This window comes from Triturus cristatus, chromosome 6 (genome assembly GCF_964204655.1).
Source record: "Triturus cristatus chromosome 6, aTriCri1.1, whole genome shotgun sequence".
Classification (NCBI taxonomy): Eukaryota; Metazoa; Chordata; class Amphibia; order Caudata; family Salamandridae; genus Triturus; species Triturus cristatus.
Window position 1 is genome coordinate 865,254,508 of NC_140589.1, and position 26,482 is coordinate 865,280,989.

Below are 26,482 nucleotides of genomic sequence, written 5' to 3' on the forward strand. Positions count from 1 at the left end.
AGGTGGAGGTAGAGCTATAATTTATAGGGACAATTAAGATTGCGCCATGAGGTTATAACGGCGCTTCCAGCGGAGACTTTAATGTGCTCACTGAAACTTAATGACTCCTTCACATTCAAAGGGCTACTTGTTTATAGGCCGCCGGGACCCAGAATGGTGTTCTCGCAGACCATTTTAAACTTTCTAGAGTCAAGCCTGGATTCTGAGTTTCTCACTATTATGGGGGACTTTAATTATCATCTCGAATCAGAGACCAACTCAGATACAGCAAGACTTGTGGATAATCTGGCAGCATACGGATTCTCCCAAATTGTACTGGAACCCACACATTCAGCTGGACACACTTTGGATGGGATTTTTACAAATCAATCAGGTATAAAAATAACAAAAACATTACCCCTACCTTGGACTGATCATAGAGCGATTGTTTTTGAGGTGACCAACAAAACCCTTACCTTACCTCAGCCCCTTTCCGCTTTGAACCTGCAGGTTCGGCAATGGAATAAGGTAAAAAAGGCCGACCTGGAACAGGCACTAAGTTCGGAACCACTCATATTAAATAATGACAATGACATAGCAGCCAGCCAATTTGAAAACTGGATCAGAACGGCTGTAGGTAATGTTGCCCCTGAAATTAATAAAACCCTTAGAAGAGCAACTGCAACAGCACCCTGGTACAGTCCAAAGGTAAAAATAATAAAAATGAAATGTAGACGGACAGAACGGATCTGGAGAACAGATTATAGTATAGAGCATGAGCTACTATATAATCAATGTTTGGAGGAATATAAGCAGGCTATTGTCAAAGCCAAAAGGGCTTATTATACTGCTAAAATAAGTGATGCAACACATTCCTCAAAGGAGCGATTTAAAACTGTACACACACTTGTCGCACCTCAACACTCAGTTCAATTCACACCTGACCAAGCCTTTTGCAACGTAATGGCCAACTTTTTTCAAAATAAAGTACAAGTGATCTATGATGATCTCCTAAACTCGGTTAATACTTTGCCAGATAGTAACCCTTTAAACATCAATGTCTGGGCAGCAAGTGGTAGACTTGCATGCTTCACGACACTCAATGTGGAGGAGGTCCACGACCTCCTGATATCCACCAAATCTGGTTCTCCAAACGATCCATGCCCTCCAGCAGTCTTTCATCTGGCTTCTAAGGTCATCAGTATACATCTTACCCCCCTTTTAAATCAAGTCCTTGAAACAGGTAAATATCCTGAGGCATGGAAAAAGGCCTGTATAAGGCCAATTCTTAAAAAAACGGCATTGGACCCACTAGAACCAAAAAATTATCGGCCAATCTCCCGACTATCGCTACCAGCAAAAATCCTGAAAAAAGCCATAAATAGGGAGTTAACCCACTATCTAGAAGACAATCTTCTGCTAGACCGTACACAACATGGCTTTAGGCCTTGTCATTCGACAGAAACAGCGTTGGTGCTGGCAACTGAGGAGATACGGAGGATAGTGGATGGAGGCGGCAGAGCAATCCTGGTCCTATTAGATCTTTCGGCGGCGTTTGACACCGTAAATCATAAGGTGTTGGTGCAGCGGCTGAAAGAGATAGGGGTGGAGGACACTGCATTAAATCTACTTTTCTCCTTTTTAGAAGCCAGACAACAAAAAATACATTGGGAGAACACACAGTCTGGAACGTTCCTACTCCCATGTGGTGTTCCGCAGGGTTCCGCTTTGTCCCCAACCCTCTTCAATATATACATGTCCCCACTGGCTAACTTGGTTAGGAACCATAGGGTTTTCACTGATCATGTATGCTGATGACTCACAGCTTACCATCTCAGTTGCCAAATCCCCAGACACAGTAGCTATTGGCTTTCACGCTTTTCTGATGGATATTATGTGCTGGATGAGTTCAAACTTTCTGAAAATAAACACGGATAAAACCGAGGTCCTAGAATTCGGTAAAGGACCATCGGTATGGAACACCAACTGGTGGCCCACGGAGGCGGGAGTTTGTCCTACTCCCGTTACTAAGGCTAAAAACCTAGGGGTTACCCTGGACAAGCAGCTTAATTTATCCGCCCACATCAACCAATTAACTTCCTCTTGCTTTTTCCTCCTAAAAACTTTGAGGAAAATATTCCCTTTTATAGCACCTGAGCTTCAAAAGACAGTTGTAGTTGCACTGTTCTTATCTAAACTGGATTACTGCAACGCTCTTTTTGTGGGAATCGATAAAGCACAGGAGAGGAAGCTTCAGTCACTTCAGAATGCAGCGGCCAGATTACTTATGAATATTCCCAAGGGTCGTCCCACCTCAGAGGCCATCAGAACACTACATTGGCTTCCTGTCCGTCAAAGGGCTAATTTTAAAGCTCTCTGTCTAGTACATAAGGCCCTCCACGGAGGTATTTCTGGGGAGGTGCGGAAACTTTTTACTAGGTATCTCCCTGCTAGAACTCTTACGTCAACCACGGAAGGCCTTGTCTGTGTTCCAAAAACATGCAAGTTAAGATGGGGGGGGCCGCACACTATCTTTTTGCGCGGCAAATCTTTGGAACCAGATGCCATCTATTTTGCGTTGCCAATCGAATTGGATGCGGTTCAGGAAGGAATTAAAAACCTGGTTATTTGACAAGAACTAAAATCCAGGCTCAGGGCCCTCTATCCATGTATCACAGCTAGCGCCAAGACGCCACGGCATTCGCTGCGCTCTATAAGTAATAACTCAAATCAAATCAAATCAAATAACCGGCGTGGGAGGTATGATTGAACCCTTCAGAAACTCCGCAGGCACCACATCACGACTGATCGGTCTGCTGATCCTGAGTTCCTACGGACTCCGTAGGCTCCAGCAACACAGAAGGTGGGTTTCTACATCCCTCGAGGTCCGAGCTGCCCTCTAAGTTTGAGGCCAGAATCCCTCCTGGGGGCTGCAATACACGTACCCCTATGCACCACGATCATTTGCAAGTGCATATGCTTGTTGGTGTTTCCCCGAGCAAGTGCACTGGGCTCCGAGTAGCCCCAACCTCTGGCACCATTTCCTACAAAGAACTCCGGCCTCCTCACACAGAGTGCCCCGTGGGCTGCTGCTTAGTGAAATTGTTCAAGGCCCTCTCGTGACTCCTGTGCCTCCGGCCAGCGGGTCGATTTGAGAGTCAACTTTGCTTTTCTTGGGCTCCTCTGGTAGCTCCAGGCCTGCCCTGACTCCCCTGCGTTTGGAGGGCATCCTGGACCCTGCTGGTATGAACCGTAACCTTCTTTGACCTTCTGCAAGGGTTGCCGCTGCCAAGGCGTGTTGGTACTTCAGCCAGACACCGACCCCTCAGTGCTCGACATCCTTCATGGTCCAGCTCATATTCGGCTCCTGGTCGTCCTCGATGTCTCCTGGTCCCGGTGGCTGCAGAGTCAATAACCTCCTCAATGCACCTGAAGCACCCGACATCAGTGGGCATTCGTCTACCAAACCCCTGGTCACTCCTGACTGACCCCGACTCTGTCCACTCTGCTTTCAGGTACTCTTCAACAAGAATCCACCTTTGGATTCCATCGGATACTATTTTTCCTTCCAGCAGTGGCTCTTCTTCGAAGTCCTCCATTGGGTTCGACGGCGGTTTCCGACGCCACTTGAGACCTATGCACCCAGCTTCCCTGGGATAGGTAACTCTGGTACTTCGGTATCCACGGGTGCAGTGGCTCTCCAACCTCCTAACTTGCACAGGGTTTATTCGAAGTTCACTGGGAAGGGTCCTTAAACTTTAAAACTTCATCCGCGACTCTCCCATAGAATGATACGGAGTAAGCAGTCATGTTCCCACACTGAACCCGTCCTCCGTGGGGTCCCAACTTACTCACCTTGGGTGGTTCCTTGGGGTCCCAACGATCCTACATCCTCTAGACACGGTCGTGACTCGAGTTGTGTTTCTTATACCACTATTTTAGTATTTAGTATAACTTATGCAAAAGATCGAACTTCAGACAACGAGGCAAACAACTGGCGTCCAAGACCTCAGACTCTGCAACATATTGAACCCTAGATGAGATCAAAACTAACCATTCCGGGTTCAGGCTAGCAATCAGCTAAAGGGTTGACATTAGCGTCAGTGACCGATGAAGGATTAGATTGGGGTTCCATACTCAGCATCTGGATATATTCTACTAACTCCACATCGCCATGATTAGTTCTTGTACTTTACATGTTTAACCATGTGTTTTCTAATCTGCAAGTTGACTTGTGCTGCTTTTTCTATATTTTCGAATTTGTAACTAAAACCAATCATTAACAAGACCAGTAGAATTTGTCCTATGAGGGCAGCAGATGGCTAAACCCACAAACATGTTTATATTTTGTGCATAATGGCTGCTCCGTCCCAGAAGGAAAGGTAAAGGAGGGTTCACAGGAAAGTCAGTCTGAACTAGCAGGAAATGCACTAGGTAGAAGGCAGTGCAGGATATAGGATAGCAATAAGGATGGACTTACAGAGGGTGGGTAGAGAGGTGCCAGATTACAGTGGGGTGGCCTCACCTCATTGAAGTTAAGGAATGGGACAAGGAAGTGGCATGAAAAGGTTGGTGCAGGGTTTAACTTTAATGCCTGCAGTCTGCATTTCCCACAAACATACCTGTCTGCCAGGTGAAAAATAACAGGCAGGAAATTACAGTGATACTTAGAAAACGGACTGTACAATCTAGGCCCTAAACAAATTCATGCGCAGTATGAGAAAATAATTTCTCTTGAATGTCATTCAGTAATACACCATTAAAAGAATATATTCAAGTAGTATACATCTAACTTTCACATGACACTGTAGAGAAGTCCATATATGTGGAACAAAGTGTGTATTGCAATCACCATTCACCAACAGTAAAATAGAACAAATGTTTTGGGGTGAAATGCTTACCTTGCAAACACTTACGGGCCAAGTGTGAGTCAAAATCAGCTTCTTCCATTCCTGGCTATATTTATTTAAAGACAAAAAAAATGTTATTCAAAGCATTCTAGAGGCAAGCTGATTTCGATGCACATTCAGAAACTGAAAACTAAAATTAAAACCACAAAATTATTTTCAAATGAGGAATTACATAGTGTGCAGAAAACTATTTTTCTTTAATAAATTATAATTGACTGCAAGGTAAAATGGTTTACAATCGTGGTTAAAGGCTGTTCCGATTTGCACGGTAAAGCTTTTATAATGGCACTTGAAGATATCCGTCTTTCTTGATTGGTCACTCCGGGTTTTTCATCTTTCGCTGGACCCTATATTTTTGCTGGCTTTAGACCTCTGTGCACTTTATCCTTGCTAACCAGCAGCAAAGCACTTGTGCGCTCTCTTTAAACATAATTGGCATTCTCCTAACGGGCCAACTTAACTTGCCTATAAGTCCATGGTATAAGGGCCTGGAATGTAGTGCCACTAGTGGACTGCAGCACCAATTGCACAATTCACTAGAGTGGCAGTGCAAACATGGCTTCAGGCCTACCACTGTAGCATGACTGTAGGAGTGTTAAAAAACGTACATTTGGACTGCCAAATTAAACCCCATTGACAGGTAACAACTTCCATTTTAAATATTAATGTCACCTTTATGTAGGCCTTATAGTCCGGAGTGCATGGTGTTTAAAATCAGGAAATTTGGTAACTTAATATTAACATATCCTTACGGTGACTAGCACCCAAAAGCTATTTACACTGCGGTTGTCCTAAGTAGAAATTAAAATACTAATATACTCGGTCTTGGGAATGGAACCAGCTAGAAAATAATTACAATTTTAATATTTATTAGACACCCAATGCAATGATGAAGTCGGATTTTCATAAATATTAAGGAAATGTAACTCTTAGAAAGTTCCCTGAATTAAGTTCCTGTGGGTTAATTTTCATCAGCTCACTACTTCTCCCAGGCAGTAATTAGCCTTGAATTAGTGTGAATAGGTGTGACATGCCCCCCAGGAGCAAACAATATGCTGATTTGAATGGGATGATGACTCCTCTGATATCTACCAGGTATCCTGGGTGGAGGCTGTGGGCATCCTTTTTAACACTACAATGTTAATTACTGCCAGAGTGTCAAACCCTGCACTCCGTCCCTGCCATGATTACACCCCTTCAACGCCCTAAGGGCCTTCGGTGCTTGACCACTTAATTTAAATGGATGGACATACAGTTAAGTTTTCACTGCTTGTCATGGGCTGGAAAACCTTGGCGGTAAGGGGCAGTGAAAACTGTCTAATACCCTCCTCGCCTACGGGGGATATCTTCCATGGAGAGGGGGAGCATTTTTTTTATTCCCAAAAAGAAAATCCCGCTTTGGGATTTTCTTTTTTAATAAAACAAATAAATAATGTTCACAGACGATTCAGTCATGTTTCTGGAGTCGTGCGTCAAACTTAAAAAAGCATTGACGAGCATTCAAATTGCCCAGATCTGCAAAACCTTAGAGGCTTAGAGGAACTCATATCCAACACTGGAGAAAAAGAACACATGCTTTATTTAACAATGGGATTTGATAATTTCCCAACTGTGTTTTTCCAAAAGATTTGTAGATCTGAGTTAATGAATAATTGCAATATAGCACACAGGTTAACATCTAAAGTTCCTTGCGGATTACAATCACATCTTGAAGTCTGCCAACCCTCTTTTTGTAGCACAAATCTCTAAAAAAATTCCTGAATACATTAAACCAAATCACTGAAACTGATCTGAAAGTTCAAGTTACATGCCACGGTCCCTTCAGTAGTTTCTGTAGTTGCAAGCAGACTTCCTACAAAAAATTTCAGCTTTGGTGCGCTGACAAAATAAAGCGCAAGCTCCTTGGATCACTTCGGGTGCAAGCAGAAAATGCTGGTGCCCAGTCACCTAGTCGACTACATGATTTCCGAAGTTAAAGGCATGACCTGGCCTTTCAGAAATAGCACTCTCTCTTATTTCATAGCTACCGGTCTAGAGTACTAGATCGAGTCAAGCAACCGCCTGTCAGCATAGGCTAATGGGCATGTTACCTTGTTGCTGTTACTGAATTAGATGTAGGAAATAGTGTTTTTTGACTCTGGGTAGGCTAAAAGATATGCCCAATAAAGACAATTTGTTTTGCACATTTAATTTCAAGACTTTAGTTTCAAGCAAATTTCAGAATAACTGACCATATAGATGTTTAAGATTATTCAGAAGCAATACCTTTGCGCCGCAAATGCGCCGATTGTAGAATTGCCATTTTGTCTGTGTATATTTTGTTTCCATTAACAGGCACAAAGATGGTTGTTAGCCTCCTAGGAGAGACTACCTTGCAGTTTTTACCCCGTTCCAGGGCCTATGAATTTGCATGTGCTCACCTGTGATCTACGAAAACATTCATGTAAAAGGTTGTACATATTACATATTCTCAGAATTGTTTTACCAGACGGTTTTACCATAGGCTTTTGTAATTACCATAGACTTTTGCATTTTGAGAGTAGCTAAGCACAACCACGTTATTCACGTACCAGACCACAGCAAAAATGGGAAACCAAAATCAATTACCAAAAACTAATTTTTAAGAGCTATGTTCTCTGTAGGCTGAGCACGTGAAGCCTTCCTTCTTACAGGGCCCAGAAACCCTCTGGGAACGCGCTCTGCACTTGAGGACCAAAATACATAACAAAAGGGAAGTTTGAAAACTTCCCTTTTCGTGGCAGACAGAGCACCAGGAGGCCGAGTAAGTCAAATAAATAGCAAAGTGGCTGCTTCTTTTAAGAGCAGAGTGTTTCCAGAGGCACACAGAAGGCAATGTGGAACCAAACACGTGATGTTGTTCCGCACTTCAAGGAGAGGGTGTGGATGTGCCATTTCGGCCAGTGCTGCTAACCATGGAACTGGGGAAATAGGTTCCAGTCTTGATACTCGCAGCGCTCCAATACTTGCTGGTCGAAAAAAACCCGTAAACAAAAGGAAACTTTCACCTCAAACAATAGGCGAAATTCTTTAACCAATCCTCCTTTTTGTTCATCAATCACAAATAGGGCACCTTCAACTACATGAGTTCAGGCTTTTCACTGTTCAAAACAACTCGCGTTAGATTTAGTAGCCTATAAAGTCACTCCATCTTTAATTATAACCCAGGCCACATATGTGGTACAGCACGATTCCGGACTTGCATTCTAGTTCACTAATATCTTGTTTCCCCAGTTCATGCTTAAAAACTCTTAACTTTTAATAAATACTGCACACATAATCTGATGTACCAAGATGAGGTGATTCGGCGTTACATTTTTTGAATCCTAAAGACATCTCACAAGCTTTTAACATTATCTGAGCTGCATAATTGACATGCCACATATTTTCAAGACTTGGCTCGTGAAGGGATCCTTAAGAGCCAGATCGGGGCCTCGGCTCAGCGGTCCCTGTTAATATGTTGGTTCATCCACTTCTCTGCCTTGCATCAACGTCAGGGTCACTGGAATTATGCGTCAGGAAAGGACTAAATTATGCAGCAGGGTTGAATTACGCGGCAAGAAAAAGCAAGTTACGCAGCTTCATGCAGCACATTTTGTGACAATATTTCCTTTGTTATTTTGACATTTCACACATGCTAACACTATCTGGACTAAGTGTCTCCTCATTACTACAGATTTAACACTCAACTACAACAATAAGCAACACAAAGGTGACCACTCAGCCCTTGTGAAAGGTCTTCCACTCTGCATCAATACAGGCAGTCTCGGATTTAGTAACTTGCTATCCATTCAAGTTTCAAGCAATTTTGGGGGTTAAAAATCTGTAAATTATACAGCAGATTATGGATTATGTGGCAAATCCATACTCAAGAAGAAAAGGCTACAGCAGCAAAATCGTATAATTGCAGTGGCCCTGGCCTTAGTACAAGGATCTAAGGGTTCTGTCAAGCATTGGTTGTGTACTGCAAAGGGATCCTTTCATTACAAAAAATATCCTTTAAGACGTTTTCCACTGTGTGTGTGTTGTACAGTGCAATACATATGCACAGTTTAAAAAACATGGAGACTTGTAATGGTGGCTCCACTGTTATGCCTGCCTTGAGGACACATAATTTTTTCCCTCAAATCCCCATCTATAAATTTTATTAGATAGGGATTTGCCTCAAAACGCTTGGTTGGTTGTATGGGAACGCCCATGTACCCCACCAATGCCCCCCCCCCCTTAATGCAAAGTAGCACAATTTAGGGCATTGTGCTACTTTGGGCAACTTGCCTACACAAATCATGATTTGCATAGGAAAGTAAATCCAACCACAACACTGAATGCTGGTTTTGTGTCACTTTTGAGATACAAACTCAGTACAAAGTGTTAATACATCTGGATCAGACTCTCTGAACAGCTAGCTACTTGTCAATATCAAGAGGACAATTTGTGTTCTGACTTCAAGCTAATGTAAGGTTAGCAAATGTTGTTGCACTGTGTAAAATTAGAAGGCAATGAAGATGCCAAAGACAAGGGGACCCTGAAGCATGAGAGAAAACTGGTCTGAATCTGGCATGGAGCATGCCAAACTTCTGTAGACCAGTTCTGGACAGTAAAGAAGTTCTAAACTTGCTCCAACAGTTATCATCTAGTTATGGTTCTTGAAGAGTGGTAAATCATAAAATTTACAAACCGCGAAAATTTCAGGGGTGATTAAAACTGTAGCTGCGCCAATTCGCATAACTGCACATTAGTGTTTTTATCAAAGTGATAGGTCAATTTTTACTCTCTCTGTGGCACTTCATATTTATCTGCAGCGATGTTCACAGAAGAATGTTTGAAGCATGTCATTGAACTTCATGCCCCTCACCCAACATTTCCCACACAGGATACACTACTGATATCAACCGTGCAGTCCAGAGGAATGCCCAGAATCACAAGGAAAATCAGACTACCTCACAGCTTTGTCCAGAGTATTAAGCACTAATCAAATACAAGAAGACCAAACAACCACATCAGTGTTCCTGTCTATAGACATCACAAGTGGTGATGTGTGGATGCAAGCCTCTACGTGGAAGCAAGGGTAGAGGGGTACCTGGCCAGGCCAAGGCGTCCTGCCTCATTCATTACCTTTTGACGATTATAGAGGAGGTTAGATAAGCAGGGCTGAGGAGATAGTGAGTGCCACCTGTGATGTTAAAATGTGATTTTAGTCACGTGCAAGTCTATTTTTACTGCAGGCAAGTCAAAGGCACCACGGCCCAGACATGCACTAAAACCCTGTCTTCTATGCACTGGCTTCAGTTTATTTAACATCTGAGACACAAAAGAGGATGAGAACAATGTTTGCAATAAGTCTAACCACTGGCAGTCACTCCGGGTAGCATTCTAACCCATTTATTCTTTTGCCTACCAAGCCACCTCAGTTTGGACCCAGTCATATGCAAATTGGTCTTAAACCTGCTCCAATGGGAACAGTCCACTCTGAACTGCCAGGCCAAGTCATCCATGAAATAGAACCCTAGCAACCCAAGACCGGTTACAGTTGGGTATAGCTTGGTTCCAGTGGCACAGTGAGCATGGGGCCCACGTCTGGGTATACCCTTGGTCACTTAGTGCGTTACATCAAACACACAAAAGTTGATGGGAGGAGTGCCTGCAGTAGGTCTAACCAATGGCAATCACTCGGAGTAGCATTTCAAACGATTGTTCTTTTGACCACCAGGCCACCTCAGTTTAGACACAGACATATGCAAATCAGTCTTGACCCTACTCCAATAGGAGCATTACAGCCCTAACTGCCAGTCCAGGTCCTCCCTGACCCAGAACACAAGCAAGCCAGGAATGGTTTCGCCCGGATGCTATTCAAAATGTTTTTGAAGTGTCTACCTGGGTTTTGCTCTGTGCGGTCTCTTCCTCTGGGAGGGGTTGGTGACGAGTCATTGCCACAGGTTGCAGAAAGGCACAGGTAAAACTCAAAACAGAGGCTATGGTGCAGCAGAGGCCAAACATTCATTCAAGGGGTTTGTGCAAGAGCTTGTGATGAGGTAGACAAGAAGACAAGGAGACATTGTGAAAGTTGATGGATGAGGTGAAAAGGCAGCAGAAACAAAGAAAAACAAAAGGGTGGAATGAAATAGAGGAGGACAGAATGAGGTTGGGTGTAGGAAGACAGCTATGTAGGAGACATATTACGAAGGGAAACAATGGAAGGGTAAGACTGGGATATGAAAGAGAATAAAAGAAGAAGAGGAGAGACGGAAAGAAAATGAGCAAGAAAATAGGAAAGAAAGACTGGAGAGTAGAGAAAAGATAAGAACATGGATTGGAAAGTAAGAAAAGATACCGGATAGGAAAGGAGAGAAGTAGGAAGGACAGAAATAATAGAAGGTTGGAGATATGAGACGCCTTGGGAGTGTGAGGTAGAGGGGAGATTTGAGTGTAGAGAGAAAAGGAGGCATGTATGGAGGGGAAGAGATATGTAAGTGAGATAGAATAAGGAAGAAGTGAAAAGGCAAGAAAGGGGAGAGAAACATAGAAAGGAGAGGAAAAGGTAGAGAAAAAAGAAAGAAAGGACGATAAAACAACCAGTCGGGGATAGGTAGAACAAGAGGTGACAAACAAGGAGGTTCGAGCCAAGGAGAGGAACAGGATGAGAGAAGCACAGTCAAGATATAGATTTGATAGAGTAAAGGTGAAATGAGAGAGAACAGGGAGATTAGAGAGACTTTGTGGGAGAGAGAAGAGTAGGACGTAGATTGAAGAGAGGAGGCAGAATGAGGCAAAAGTGGAGCAGAGCTGAAATAGAGAAAGAAAAGTGGAAGTGTCAGGAAGACCAAAAAAGAGAGAAAAAAAGCTAAAAAACAAAAAAGTAAGAGGAATGTGTGGTTTCCTGCCGGAATCTTGATGTGGAATTCCATGCATGTGTATAGAATCTCATACGGGGCAGCATTCTCTCATTTGTACCTGGGGGTTCTGAGAATTTTGGTGCTTGAAGGCCAGTCCATTGGAGTTCCTGACAGAGCTGGGTGAGGTACAATCTGTAGCTTGAAAACAAACCACATACTGAAGTCAAGCCATGCCTAAGCTTTTATTCTCTACAGAGGGCAATAGGGACATGCTAGGAGATCAAGTGGAAGGAATATTAGGTTGTTGCTTATTTTCAGGGCAAGCAGCCTTAGCTGCAGTGCACGAAGCATCTTTATTGCCGCACATAGAGGAAAGAAATTAGGGGGAACATTGGTTAAGAGTGAAATTCAATTTGAAGGTTATGTCTAAAAGATGTGACATTACAATGTTCATCTTGATAGGCTTCTTTAAAACCTGGACAATACCATGAACAATGCTATACATTACCTTACCAAGTGTTTGTAAATGGTGGCATTGAGCAGCATGTGCCGGTCGGATCCGACCTCTCTGAAAAGTACAAAAATAAAGCTTACGTTTGGGAATCTTTTGTATATGAATCTCCAGGATGGAAAGCCAGACAATAGAATGCCAGGAGACAAACTGCAGCATGATACCTCATGGTTGTCAGAGCTACGGCTGAAACAAAGAGAAGAAGCAAGTAGGTGAGTAAAACAAATACTGCATTATCAAAATACCTTAAAATATTACATAATCAGTGGAAAGAAACAAGTTTCTCTCATTTGTAGAGCGCTTTTATAGCACGCTCTGGACACATTCACAGAAAAGATGAAATCAAGATGAAACAAATATAATAAACTAGAAAGTTTTTTTTTTAATTTTATTTTTTTAAATAAAAGTAGGAAGATACAGAATACCTTCCTACCCTTCAGTAGCATTTTTGAGTATGCGTGTTACTAGTCCCAGCAGCTTCCTTATCTTACAAATCAAACCTGAGGCAAAGTGGACTCAAAAAGTGTATAACACTCTAAAGGAGCCGACATCACCCACACCCATGACATCAGTCAAGATCAAATTTCCCATATTAAATATAGGGTAACAGCAAAGCCTTAAGTTCAGAGAAACACCATTAAAGGGGATAGGATAATGTGGAACATGCAGAAGTAATAGTTGGGCAGATTTATAATTCTTTAGTGCAAAGCAGTGTATGTACCAAATTTGCTGCACTATGTTGTGTAAAATGGAGAAAACAGTGAAGAGCCATTATAAAAAAAATGGCCCGTTGCATCTACCCCTGCGCTGGTGTCCTATAAATGCTGCCTAGCGCCACACGCAACCTTTGCACCTTGGTGTGTTGGTGCTGTCTAGCATAGCATTTGAACTGTGGGCATACCTTTCCAGTACAAAATCATTTGCCTAGACAAATTCTGAAGCATTCCAAACATATGTGTGTTTGGCACTACCAAGGCAATATGTGGAATATTTTGAGAGATAAACACATTTCTTCTGGTTAGCTCTTGCTTCAAGGGGGCATTTGGTTTTGAGACAAAGCTCAGTCTGGCTACCTTTTTACATCAGGCATTGCATCAAAATCTACAGACTTTGCATCGTCTTTCATCACGTTAAGCCAGTACAGTCTTAGGAAATCTGGGCCAGATCTGTAAACAAAACATTAATGAAGCAAGAATCTTGTTCTGTTAATACATATTCCTATTAAGCATGTTATTTATCTTAAGTAAGGCTTCCACAGGGGTATCAGGCAGGAGGTGAAGGACTGGAGGAAGGCAGAATGGACATCCTTCACACTAGAAGACACAGTCATAACTGTACTTCCCAATCGTGCATAATAGTACAATTTACAATGGAAAGAGAACGTGTGCTAATAAATCCACATAGCTGCGAGGATCTGGAACACCCCTGTACAAAGTTGACTGTCATTCTGCTTTGATTAGATTGAGCTATAACGTCAGTTATAATCATCAAAAGCATATCTGGCAAATCACAACACACCTCTATATTTGTGTTTCAAATTAGCAGCGAGTATGTACTTCCGCCCAGCAAGACTATGTAAAAAGTGAGAAACATATATCTTCCAACCATGTTGGAGGAGTGTGGAAGAGTAATTAGGTACTGGAAGTTAATACCTTTTGGGACACACTTTAAGAAACATTCAAACAAGCATCTGCAGTGCCAATAGGTCTGGTGTGGAACTGAAAGTGACTCTTTAGTCACTGGTGAGTTGAAGCTCTCCATATGTCATCATACAAGCAGTCTGTCCCTCGTCCTTGAACTCTTGCATTTATTCATTCACTCACTACTCGTCATCATAATTTCTTTATCGGACTATACATCATAAGAGAACATAAAGGCCTCAATATACCTTACTAAAAACATAATAAACAAACACACCTCACTCTTATATCTATAACATTCAATAAAAAAATCATTCCCCTGAGAATATATGACAAAAATAATAAATTTACAATACATTTGCAAGAATCAATAAATGAACATAATATATATTGAGTAAGTTAGATAAGAAGAAACGAGGAAAACTGAAATATCAACCCCTGTATATACTACCCTCGGACGACTATAATTAATTTGCTCTTCCATATCGTTTCCTCACATTTAAAACAGATCATTTGTAACGAACTGAATTAATAGCTTCATGGGATGCTGGTTACTGTAAACACAACATGTCCAATCTAAAATTTCTCATATTAGTTGCTCACAAAATCGGTACAGGGAAACGACTGCACTAGGAATTATATAAAGTGCAAAATAACTAAGTGCATAATACTCTGAGAATGGTGAGAAGGTCTCATTACCTTAAGATTCAGAAGCAGAAAAAAACTAAATGTGCCAGTGCCTAAACAAACCTAAAGGCGTGTGCTTACAATAAAAGTAAACACTTCCGGGTGTGGCCATCTCACAATGTTATTGTACATAGTGTATCATTGTTTTAAAGGCTGCCACATTTAGAAGCAACAGTATGACCATCTTGAAATGGTAAAGCAATCATAAACTATGGAAAATATAATCTAAATATGGTGCTTCACTTTAGAAGGAGTGGCCGTGCGGGATGAGGTGCACTGCAGATGAAGTGAGCAGCAGGGAGGCAGCCTAGTAGCACTGTTTTTGGAACTGCAGTACACTCGGAGAAAACAACATTAAAAAGGAGCACTAAATAAATAAAAGCGGATCTACACAGCGGAAAAAATTGAATATTAAAGGCCCTGAAGCACACTCATGTGGACAATAGCTTGGAACAGACAACTTCATTGTGCGCATGCATTTTATTACAAAAGCCTGTAAGTTACCTAAAACCTTTCAGGCCTTCTTAAGTGGGTCTAGTAAGGATTGTCAAAGTGCAGATCTTCTAACCCCAGAATTTGTCAAAGGTGGTAATCAACACAAACACCATTGCATACTAAGTTAATCTGTTAAATTCCATGTAACAAAGCAGCAGTCTACAGACCTTACTAGGGTGCAATAACAATCCATCAGGCATACGTTCATAAAATGTTAACAATACACAAAATTATAGTTCGTAAAACAATGAAGGAGTAACAAGGATTCACTGTGCAAATGTTCCACCTTTAAGGTTTGTCAGAAGAGGTGCCCAACTCCAAAACCCTTATATGGAATCTCCCATATTACTTTAGTAGGTAACAACTACTTCACCACAGACCTTAACACAGTGTAAAACCAATCCACCTTAAAAGACCTGCTGGCTTTAACACGTGGTTTTCTCAAGTCAGGACAACAGCCTGTGTTGCAACTTTTCAATCTCTCCTATAGTGACAAATCAAACCCATCTACAGGCTTTACCACACTGTAATATCAATCAATCTTTAAAGGTCTATTGGCATGAAGATATCCTTTTATCACTAAATATGTTAGGCTTACTGCCTATATCGTAACATTTCTTAATGAATAGTTCTGACCTAAGGTATCTGACATAACATTTCCAGTGAACCAATCAGGCCTAAAGCCTTTAGCATATGCTTGTCATCATATCCAACTCATTCCTAGTGTATTGTGCATAAGATTTTCCATAAAGCTCACATCAGCCGCAAGCCATAAAATTAGAAAGATAAACAACATTACAGACGACATCGCTCCTCCGTCAAACGTATTCGCTCCTCCAATGAAAATATTATGGCAGTACCTAGGGCCAGTTCTATAAACCAGGTGTTCCATGATCATCTTTATTCTCTCTCCAATAGCCACCCACGCACCAGATATATGCTCTCCCGACTTATAACCACTTCTCCCCCTTGAACAAATTGACTAACTGTTCCACCCAAGGACAGCTTCAGCCTCGGGGTCAAAACTTGAGGCCAGAGTCAGTTTAAGAAGGTCAGATGAACTGTGGTGTGATGCAGGAACATACAAATAAACTCCCTACTAGCATTGAGGCTATAGTATTGACATAACAAAACAGCTTGAGGAAAAGCAAGCAATGGGTGCAGCTCACTCTGCGAATGAGTCAACTTAGATGTGTGCTGAGGGCATATGTTCTAAGCCACTGTTACACACCGGGTCACCACGGACAGTTTCTAAACATACAAGAGCAATGGACACACACTGTTCGGCCCCCGATTATGTTTTTAAATGTTTATTCTGTAACGTGGAAAGTCTCACTAATAAGGTGAAGAACGACGATTGGCTTGACCTAGTAAAGGGTTATAATATTGTCTGTCTCCAAGAAACTTGGGCCCGTGAAATAGCGCATATAGATGGGGTCTTTGCTATTGATACTCCAGATAGCCCCTCGATTGGGAGGGGGGGTGGTGTATCACAGAGGTGGTTTGTTAATCTTAATATCTACCACCTTGTATAAAAAGGTCAGAAAAATGTATCTTGATTCTCCACATGTTCAATGTATGAATATCATGTATGAATCAAGGGTAATGCTTGTTATTGTCAACTTCTATCATAATTTTAACCTTGGCAATATCGCTATAGCTGCCTCTCTTGAATGGTCCGTAGCGTAATATGGAGTTTATCGTATGGGGTGAATTTAACTGCAGATTATGCCCATTGTCCAAGACGACTTCCTGTGGGCTAATGGGAGATGACACTGAGGAACAATGACATTTTGACGATAGCCCCTGTGGGGATATTTTTAACTATATACTGAGCACATTTTCCCTCTTTCTTACCATTGATCTTATATCACAACCCAAATTAAATCAAGTAACATATACGGGGAGAGGCCAGTGTAGCCTCATCAATTTAATTTCTCTTTGGGAGCACTACGAACCCAAAGCAGTAGGCTTCTAAATTTTGCAAAATTGTCTCAGTGATCATTTTCGCTGCCTTTTTCCAGTAGCCTTTAAGAAAACAGTGAACCCTTATGTTGTTTTATGGGACCTAATAAAAAAAAAGAGGGGGGGCAGATTATAGCTAGCTCAGAGAATGAATTAAATCCCAAGTGCAGGTTGGAGGCATTTGACGAATTTAGAGAGTCAATCAATGGTATATTGTGAGATGACAGAAATGACAGAGCGCCTAGGCCCCCCAAAAATGGTTCGATAGTGATTGCCACAAAAATCGTATCCATGCCCTGAAACAGACGCTTAGGGATAAGGGGTTGCTGAGATTACATAGTCAACAATACAAACAAGCAATTATGTATCGAAAGGTGGTTATCAGGCAAAAGGCATGGGAAAAATTACATCAAGCCAGTACAAGAAAGGACTACTGTCTTTTTTGAAAGACAGTCAGTGCTCCCAATTTTGGAGATCGCTACAATACATGCATTGATACCACAGTTCCACCTAACAAATGGATTGAGCATTTCACAAGGGTGCATGGCAGCAATACAGAGACAAATAGTCATTCTGATATAATAGACAGCTATCTAGACAGTGGTGGTTTGGAGCGCACTTATCAGGAGGTTAAACGAGCACTACAACAGGCTGTGAAGAAAAAGGCCCCTAGCCCTGAAGGGGTTCCTGATGACCGCTTCTTGGAGAACCCCGATTTATGGGTACCATTACTCACAAACATCATAAGGTGTGTGGTTATCGCAGGTCCCCCAAAATTGTGGTCAAACACAATCCTAGTTCCTACCTTCAAAAGGGGTAAAAGGGCAAATCCCAAATGCTAAAGTCTGATCTTCTTAATTGATACTACAAGTAAGCTCATGGGCAGAATACTACTCGAACGATTGGCAACATGGGTAACAGAAAGAGGGAACTTCTCTGATGCACAGTACGGCTTTAGGAGAGGAATGGGCACTGTTGAACAATGCCCCAACCTCCACCTGGTCAAAAGAAAATAAACAGTTCCAAAGAATGGTTTTCTCCACTTAGGATTTATTAACTTAACATCAGCTTTTGACTGGGTGGACAGAGGTATCTTGTGCAAAACATGCTGGAATTGGCAATAGATATATCTTTAGTCAATTTTTTAGTGCAGATGCACAAAAACGTGACAGGGAGTATGAGATATGGGCCAAATGGTGAACTTACTGATCCAATCAAAATGAATTGCAGAGTGAGGCAAGGGTGCATACTGGCCCCTTTTTTATTCTGCCTATATTTTAACAATCTTGAAAGTTACCTCAATCAGGGAAAGGCAGGCATTCAGGGAAGGGTCTAGAAACTAACCAGCTCTGCTTTATGTGGACGTTTGCATTTTGATTTCAAGAACTGGTGTTGGTCTGCAAAAACTCTTCAGCAGATTTGTCTAAATTATGAGCGATTTGGGTTTAAAAACAAATACTTCCAAATCCTATGTTATGGTAGTTGGGAAAACCTGCCCCACTTGAAGTTCTGTTATATCAATAGTGATAAGTTGTTCCTTGTCCCAATATGCATCTATCTAGGCGTATCATTCGACCAAAAATTAACTTGGTGCCATCTCATAAATGTAGGAAGCTGCGATTTAGTCAAACTATTTGGGGTCCTCTTCAGATTTGCAAGAAAACTAAGCTCCAAACCACTTTGATGCATTGATCAACAATTATGTTGCACGCTGCTGTCCCGTCATTATGCACGGGGCAGGAGTCTAGTGATTTTGTGATGTTTCATCTTTAAAAACAGATGAAAACTTATTTCTGAGAAGACTGCTGGCAGCACCCAACAGTCTCCCGATACTTTTATGTCACATGGAACTAGACTTTGGCACTCTAGAAGATGGTATCAAAAGTGCACCCCTAATGTTATGGTACGCTATTTGGGCAAAGGACGAACGCGCATTTAATCGAGCAATAATCCATGACTGTCTGCGCCTTGACCACGCACATGAAATCCCACGGGTAAGATATGTACAGAACCAGCTCAAATGTTTAGGGAGAGCTGACTGCTTTCACAATCCACAACTTATTACCCCCATCTCCAAGCATCAGTTAAAGCACGATCTTTTAACTACACTTAAAGAGCAAAGAGAACGTGCAGAGGTGGGCAAGAAGAGAGTGGCAGAATACCTCCCCCTAGTAACTACTGAATGCATGGAACCATACCTTTTGTTCCCCTTGCGCCATTCGCAAAGGTATTACCTGACAAGGTTCAGGTTCAGTATTGTCCATTTCCTGGTTTCCTATCCCAGTAATGTATATCATGATTTCCTTCTTGAACTCTGCCCATGTTACTTAATTTCCATCCAGAATATGCTGCATTTTCTCTTTTTTTGTCGATTATACAATGAACCGTGGAAAGAATTCATAATCCCGCAAGTTAAGACCTACAACATCAGAAGATGTAGGCGGGCATTGTACAATCTCAAGCTTTTACAATCAGAATATATTTATGTAATGATATATAGATTTATTTCTGCAGCCGTATGCCTAAGGAATCAAGTAGGGAAATTATTATTTCAGTTCACATAGCACGGTCTCAAGATAAAATTGACAATTTGAAATGCTTGCATTTACGAATGGTACCTTACGGTTTCAACAAAATTATTGGTTTAATTGGCCAGATGTAACATGCAAAGCCCGTGGTACTCTTTGAATTTTTAGAGGGATACTGAAGTAATAGACGTATTCTAAATCACTTGCACGTGGCACTTTATAGTATTTGGTCTGTCCGATTTTTTATCATATTGTGCACTTTATAGGCGCTTTTCTCTGAGAGTATCATGTGGCTGAAACTGAAGTATCAATTGGCAACAGGAATGGCAAAAACCGGCACATACCATTTTATGATGTGTTTTTATAATTCTAACCTTAGGAAATGGCTATCAAAAGGAATACTGTGAATGGCAGCCTAAGTGTGCAATAAACCCTAAATATTATACTTTTTCACGGTTTATGCACACACTTTATATACTTTGAATATGGGGGATTGTGGTAATTGTTAAAACTATGAAACAATGTGGACTGTGTGACAAAATTATTTGACAATATAACAAAACCCAATGCTGTGTTTACTGTCTTTTCAATGTTATTTTTTATGATTGTTTTTAAAATATATATATAAACGTCTTTTATGGTTGCATTTGATTTGAGGAAATTACTGTTACAAATAAAACACAACCCCTCCTCTGATTGCCTAACAAGGATTATCACAGCGTAAATCTTCTGTACCCAGAGTTTGTTAAACGATGTGACCAACTCAATAGTCCTTGCCTAACACTGTATTCTCTGAGAACACACGTTACAAAATTCCGTCTGCATACTTTAAAACAGAAAACCGTGACAATAATCCGCCCTTAAATGCCTTTAGCCATTAGTATATGCTTTTCAACATAAGCAGGTCATGCCTACTATATAACTATATATAATAAACAGATCAGGCCTTTAGCAAGTGCTCAATTTGAGGAGGTGGTTACCGGGGCTCAGCACCGGCACTTTATCATCAACACCGGCACTTTTTTCATGAGCAACAGTTAAGTGATTTGCTCAGAACCACAGCATGTTGAGCCGACGCAGAGACTCGAGCATGGTTCCCCAGCTCCAAAGTCGTCAGATTTGGCTGTTAAGCAACATCCTCTCCCTACTTTCATGGTTAGTAGTTGGTTCTGTTTTATGCGGTGCTAACAGGAAAAATGGGCTGGTGCAAGCTGCCTACAGACGCGAGCCTCAGCACTTATGTTTTTACACATTAACCACTGCCTTAAGCCTTTATCTCTGTGCTGCTGTATCAGGCATAAACCTGTCCCACAAAGAAAAAAGTGCAACAAAAGCACTCTTTTAGAGGAAGTAAAGAAAGTCTGCAGGTTATCGCTAACTGTCACAATAAGCAGACCACTTGTAGTTAAAGAAACTTCAGAACAGAAAGCTTTGGACAAGGCAGCAGAGCCGCCTCACTGGAACAAAGGGCAAATTCAAGACCTCACTCTCTGCCCAAACATGGAGCCTAAGCGGAAGGTAAGTCAACATAAGTTGGGAGGACAGAGCCTTATAAGAGAAATCCCATTCACTCTAAATCAGCGCCTTGATATCACTGCAAGCGTATTGAGGCGTCTGAATTTCATGTTGACTGAATATGAGCTTTGCATTCTGAAGATCAACAATACCAATGAACAATCCACGAATAAAGCGCACTTGTTCTGGTCAAAAGTGACAACCATGAATAACACACTTTTGGAGGATTTTGTTCAGTAAGCACAGATTCAGTATGAAACAAAGAGGTTTTCAGCACCAGAAAATTGCTGGGTATCACTTGGATGCACAAGTTAAATCTACTGATGTCACCGTGAGAAAACTAGTCTGACAACTGGCTAGAGGTGGGCAAATGTAGTAGACCTGCTGGATCCTATTTGTCTACTAAATCTTTCTCCCTGTGATATGCGTTTTTGATGGGTTTTTTAACTTTCATATCAGACAACAGCAAAGGATCCACAAAGATACATTATGTTTACTCATCAAAAGTAGAAAGCAATCGGTCTTCAAACAGAGTGACTATCAATGTCATCAGCAGAACATCTTTAATGTTGAGGCAGATTGTATGAAGTATTCGAGAAATTCACAAGATAATCTTTGACTAATGGCCCTGTGGACCGTCAGCTGAGCATATTTCCTCCCGTGCTCAGGCACTTTCTCAAGAAACTGAAATGAAGAGCTAAGAGCAGGTGGGTGTTTAGACTTCTGAAGAATGATGTGATAGTGCCTTTGAGAGAGTGAAAGATGTTTAAAACGGTAAAAAAAATTCACATATTACAAGCTGAATGTATTTCCCATAAGCAGTTCTTAATGACCGTGAGGGATAGACAGGGAAAATTCTTCTGCAACTCTGTCATAATGTCATCTCTGCAGAACAACTCATTGTCTGGGCTCTTTTCAGAGGTAAATTGAATACATTATTATACTGGTGGGAGGATTCGCCAGATCAGATTTATAAGAAATAAAAATCCCGGGTTAAAGAAAACAGCCCCAATACTAGCACAAGATAATGGAGGTTGAATGGACAGAGTTAAAACGGGGCTGCTAAGCTTTTCATTTTCAAAATGTCAATACTTTTAGTCTTACAATGTATAAGGGATTAATTACAAAATATCATGATTAAAACCTTAATAATAACCCAGCTCTGCACAGTGTTTAGAAAGGAATTTGACATATACCACAACAAACACCTAAAAATCATGCTATGTCAGGGCATCTTCATAAAACAGATACAGATTACATCCAATACAAAAACCACATACTATTGCAAGTCAGAAGCGTATTGACACATTAAAATACTGAACACCAGGTAATACTGTGACTAAAAATTATATTAGCACCCGATATCCCTTTTTTGGTCACAAGTCTAACTGACCAGAAGTAAGCAGAAACGGCAACAATGAGAGGGTCATACATCCTAAGGCAGGACATCATCGCTTACTTTGCTAATCAGGCAACTTTAGTTCTAAATAATGGATCCAACCAGAGTCTGCGCTCTTCCATAGATTTTGTGCAAAATAGCATAAAGTGTATATCAGTGTCTTTGCCACCTACCTGACATTCTACATCTCCATCTCATGTCTTGGTTCAAAATGCTTTTACATAGGACCAATACTGCTTCTTGACAAATTCAATTGTGCCTGGAATGAACTGAGGTGGCTCCTTCCAGAAATGATCCAAATGGCCTTTTATTAGTAAATCGTTGATGCAGTTCAACCAGTTTGCACTACCCCAGCCTATATGTGCAAATGTTTCTTGAACTGATTTTAGGTCAATTGTTACAAACAGATTCCTTTGCACACACATCCAATATAATACAGGTTTCAAGACGGCCTGGGCTGCAGTAGTGCACATGCCCAATTCAAGGTACAGGAGCCCCACTAAGGTTCCGGGTCCTAAACTCAACAGGGATATAAAAAAAGGTGTTTCAACACTTGACGCTTATATAATTTACCACAGCCCCATAACTCAGTCCCGTACAGAACAGCGGTCACAGCATTTGCTGATCTACCCTCGAGCAAATACTCCGACATTGGCCACCCATCTTTTGCTTTCAAGAGAAGATTGCCCTGGAGGTTTGTAATAAACTTGCAGTAGACTTGTCTACCTGTGCTCTCCATGTTAACTTATCCTCAAATTAGATCTCCAGGTAATCATAATCTGGGACCCACTCTAGGAGAATACCATAGACCCTATGTTTCTTTCTAAGGATATGATGTGCATGAACTTTGTCTTTGAAGTGTTTGTAATTAGATCCATCTTAGTACAATAACCCAAGAAGGCTTTGAGTAGTTTATGTGAGGCAATTTCAGTGGAACCCCAACAACACAGCATCATCTGCAAATAGGAGGATCGACAGTCCCTGCGATGGTAGATATGTGTACATTAGACTTTTGCAGATGCTTCACTACGTCATTCTGGAAAAAACTGAAGAGCTGGCACCATGATAGATTGGGAAAGAGGCACTACACTCACCTAAGGGCCCATAACAGATCCTGGCCGTGTTGCTGGTATGTTAACCAATAATAGTGCTAAGTAGGGCAGTATCAAAGTCTATCTTGATCATTGATGACACAGCTTTGCTCGTTTGACGAAGTTGAAGGTCGGCTTTAAGTCCACAGAGATCAGGTACAGGGCACTGTTCTGAACTACTCTATACTTACATACAATCAAATATAAACATATAGCTTGATCAACCGTACTGATCTTGGGCCGGAAGCTGGCCTGTGTCACTGTTAATTTCCTATTTGTTTTACAGTCAGCCCTGTAGTCGATTTAGTAGTATACCTTGGTCAGGATTTTCCCTGCTCCATCCAGAAGAGAAATCGGGTGGTATTTAGCAGGGTTGTTTCTATTCCCGTTTTTATGAATGGATACCAGCATCGTTGATTGCCAGGAGGTCAGAAACCAATCATCTGCAATAGCAACATTAAATGCCAGGGGGAGAATCCGGGACTGAACATACTTTGGGCTCTACACAATGTAAGTAGGGAAGAATTAGATCCAGACCCAGTTTTTTGTTCTTTTTCACAGTGAGGACTGCCCTTTCCCCTCAGATGCTAGAATCAATACAACCCACTTTTCCCCTACATACATCTTGCTGTTCATGTATGTTATTATCAGATTGTGAGATGGTAAATAGCTGCCTAAAATTACTTACACATTCATGTAGGTCAATCCAACTTAGACACACAACTATTTCCAACAACAGAGATAATACTCCAAATGTTCTTCATGTCTTTTCTGTCAGTTGCCTCCAGCCACAACTTTAATCTAATATCAGATTTTTTCTTTTAATCACATTTTTGTACACTCTTCTGAGCTGTTGGAATGTCATTTCACATAGCACAGAGAGGTGCCGAGTACTTAATGCTTTGGACAATCTTTCTTTCGAACAGCTAGGCAATCTTATTCAAGCTAACCGTTATTTTGCCATTTAATTAGTCTTGGGTGCAACTTCCCGACTGGGTCTGATCACAGCAATTGTACCTGTTCCAACATCGTTAAGAATTAGTCAATAATTCTAGTATTCACATTGCTGATGCTAAGAAGCAGCTATTAAAAGTGTGTACCATACTGCTGAAAAGGTCCATATCTTTGCAATATTTATCAAGACTCCAACTGCCTTCCTGTCATTTGATAACACTAATTCACCAGGGAACTGAGGGGAACCTTCTCCTCCTTCCATTTGCCCGCCCCCACTGCCTTTGCACAAGCAGACTATAATAGGGTTATGGTCACTCTCTACCACCAGTAAAACTTCCAGGTAAATCACTTTTCCCCAGCATTTAATGTTTCTAATACAGTAGGTGATCAACAATTACTTTAAATCCTTCCTGAATGTATTACCAGCTGGGCAATCTGGCAGAGTATGGCCATTTAGAAACTGTAGACCTTTTAGCAAAAATAAAGAGCAGACTCTTTTTTATTCTGTAGAACGCTTCACTGCTATAAGGTTTTGGGATGCTATAACAGCTATCCTCCTCAAGGACCTTTATATAAGCTATTTCACAGGTGGGGAAGGTATTGAAGTCATAGCACATAAATAATAAAGGACTATTGTTACAGTCCCTAAAAACATTAAAGGCTCTTAACCCCTTCGCTGCTAGGCCTTTCGCTTCCCCGTGCTTTGCCTTTTTTTGGATAGATTGCCCTTCGGCCCCTGTAACCTTTTTGTCCACATAAGGTATCCACTCCAAATTTGCGTCCTTTACTTCCAACATCTTTAGAATTCTAAAAGTACCTAGGGTTTGTGGAGTCCCCTGGAGGGAAAGGAGAAATTGGCCAAAATACAGCAAAATATTGGGGGGGGGGGGGGGGGGGGAGGGGGCGTGCTACAGAAGAAAGCATCCGTTTTTTTCCCTGCAAAAGGTATCAGCAAAGGGTTTCTGGTGCTAAAATCACCGTCTTCTTAGCTTTAAGGAACAGGCAAACTTTTGTCAGAAAACCAAACTTTTACACATAGTTTTGGCATTTTACTGGGACATAGTCTATGTTTCCAAATTTTGTGTGTTTCAACCTCTTTCCAGTTAGTGGTAGTAGGATGTGAGAGCAATAATGGATCCTGGAAACATACACATTTCTGAAAAGTAGACAAACTGCTGAATTTAGCAAGGGGTCATTTGTGTAGATTATTTAAGGTTTTTCTTTAGAAACTAACAATTGAAATAAAAAAAATTGAATTTGAATTGAAAAAAAACAGCCATTTGTGCCAACGTTTTCACCTGTAACAACTTCTAAGTATGGCAGATTTTTTAAAGCAATATATGGTTATGTCTGCTGTACCCTTCTTGTTGCAGGGATATATAGGACTTGCAGGTTCACCAAGAACCTGAGGTACACAGAGCCAATAACTGAGATGCGTCTTGCAATGGTTTTTCATTGTGTACCGGGTATATAGCAATTCGTTTGGTAAAATATAACGAGAGGAAAATGGGTACTAAAGAAACCTAAATATTTCTAAAATGGGAACAAAAAATAGAGTTTGCAAGCACCCATACAAGCAGGTGAATTAAAGGACATTTTTCAAAATGACTTTTTTTACACATGGTCTTACACTTGGAAGGCAGAAATGCAAAGAAAGTCAAATGGTAATAACACTTGTTCTACTATTTTGTGTTCCCCTTTTGACTCCCGATAAAAACAGTACCTCAATTATGTGGGTAGGTCTAGTAACCATGACAAGAAACGGCCCAAAACGCAACATGGGAACATCACATTTTTCCAGTAAAAACGGACCCTTTTTTCGCAATCTGCCCAGCTGTGTATTTTGTAACTGTGCTCTGCCCACACCTAAGGAAACAAAGCGAACCTATACATTTTTTTAAATTAGACATCCAGGGGAATCCAGGATAGTGTGACTTGTGTGGCTCTCACCAGGTTC

At 41.2% G+C, this 26,482-nt stretch overlaps 1 protein-coding gene across 1 annotated transcript in view; it reads right to left on the bottom strand.

Moving 5' to 3' along the window:
* The window catches only part of RNASET2 (ribonuclease T2), a 152,494-nt gene that overhangs the window by 95,413 nt on the left and 30,599 nt on the right, over positions 1-26,482 (bottom strand). The window contains exons 2-3 of the mRNA XM_085611449.1: positions 12,335-12,437; positions 4,881-4,935 (exon numbers count right to left, since the gene is read on the bottom strand). Coding sequence (XP_085467575.1) covers positions 4,881-4,935; positions 12,335-12,420 — 141 coding nt within the window. The 5' untranslated portion in view covers positions 12,421-12,437. The remainder of the gene's footprint in view (positions 1-4,880; positions 4,936-12,334; positions 12,438-26,482) is intronic.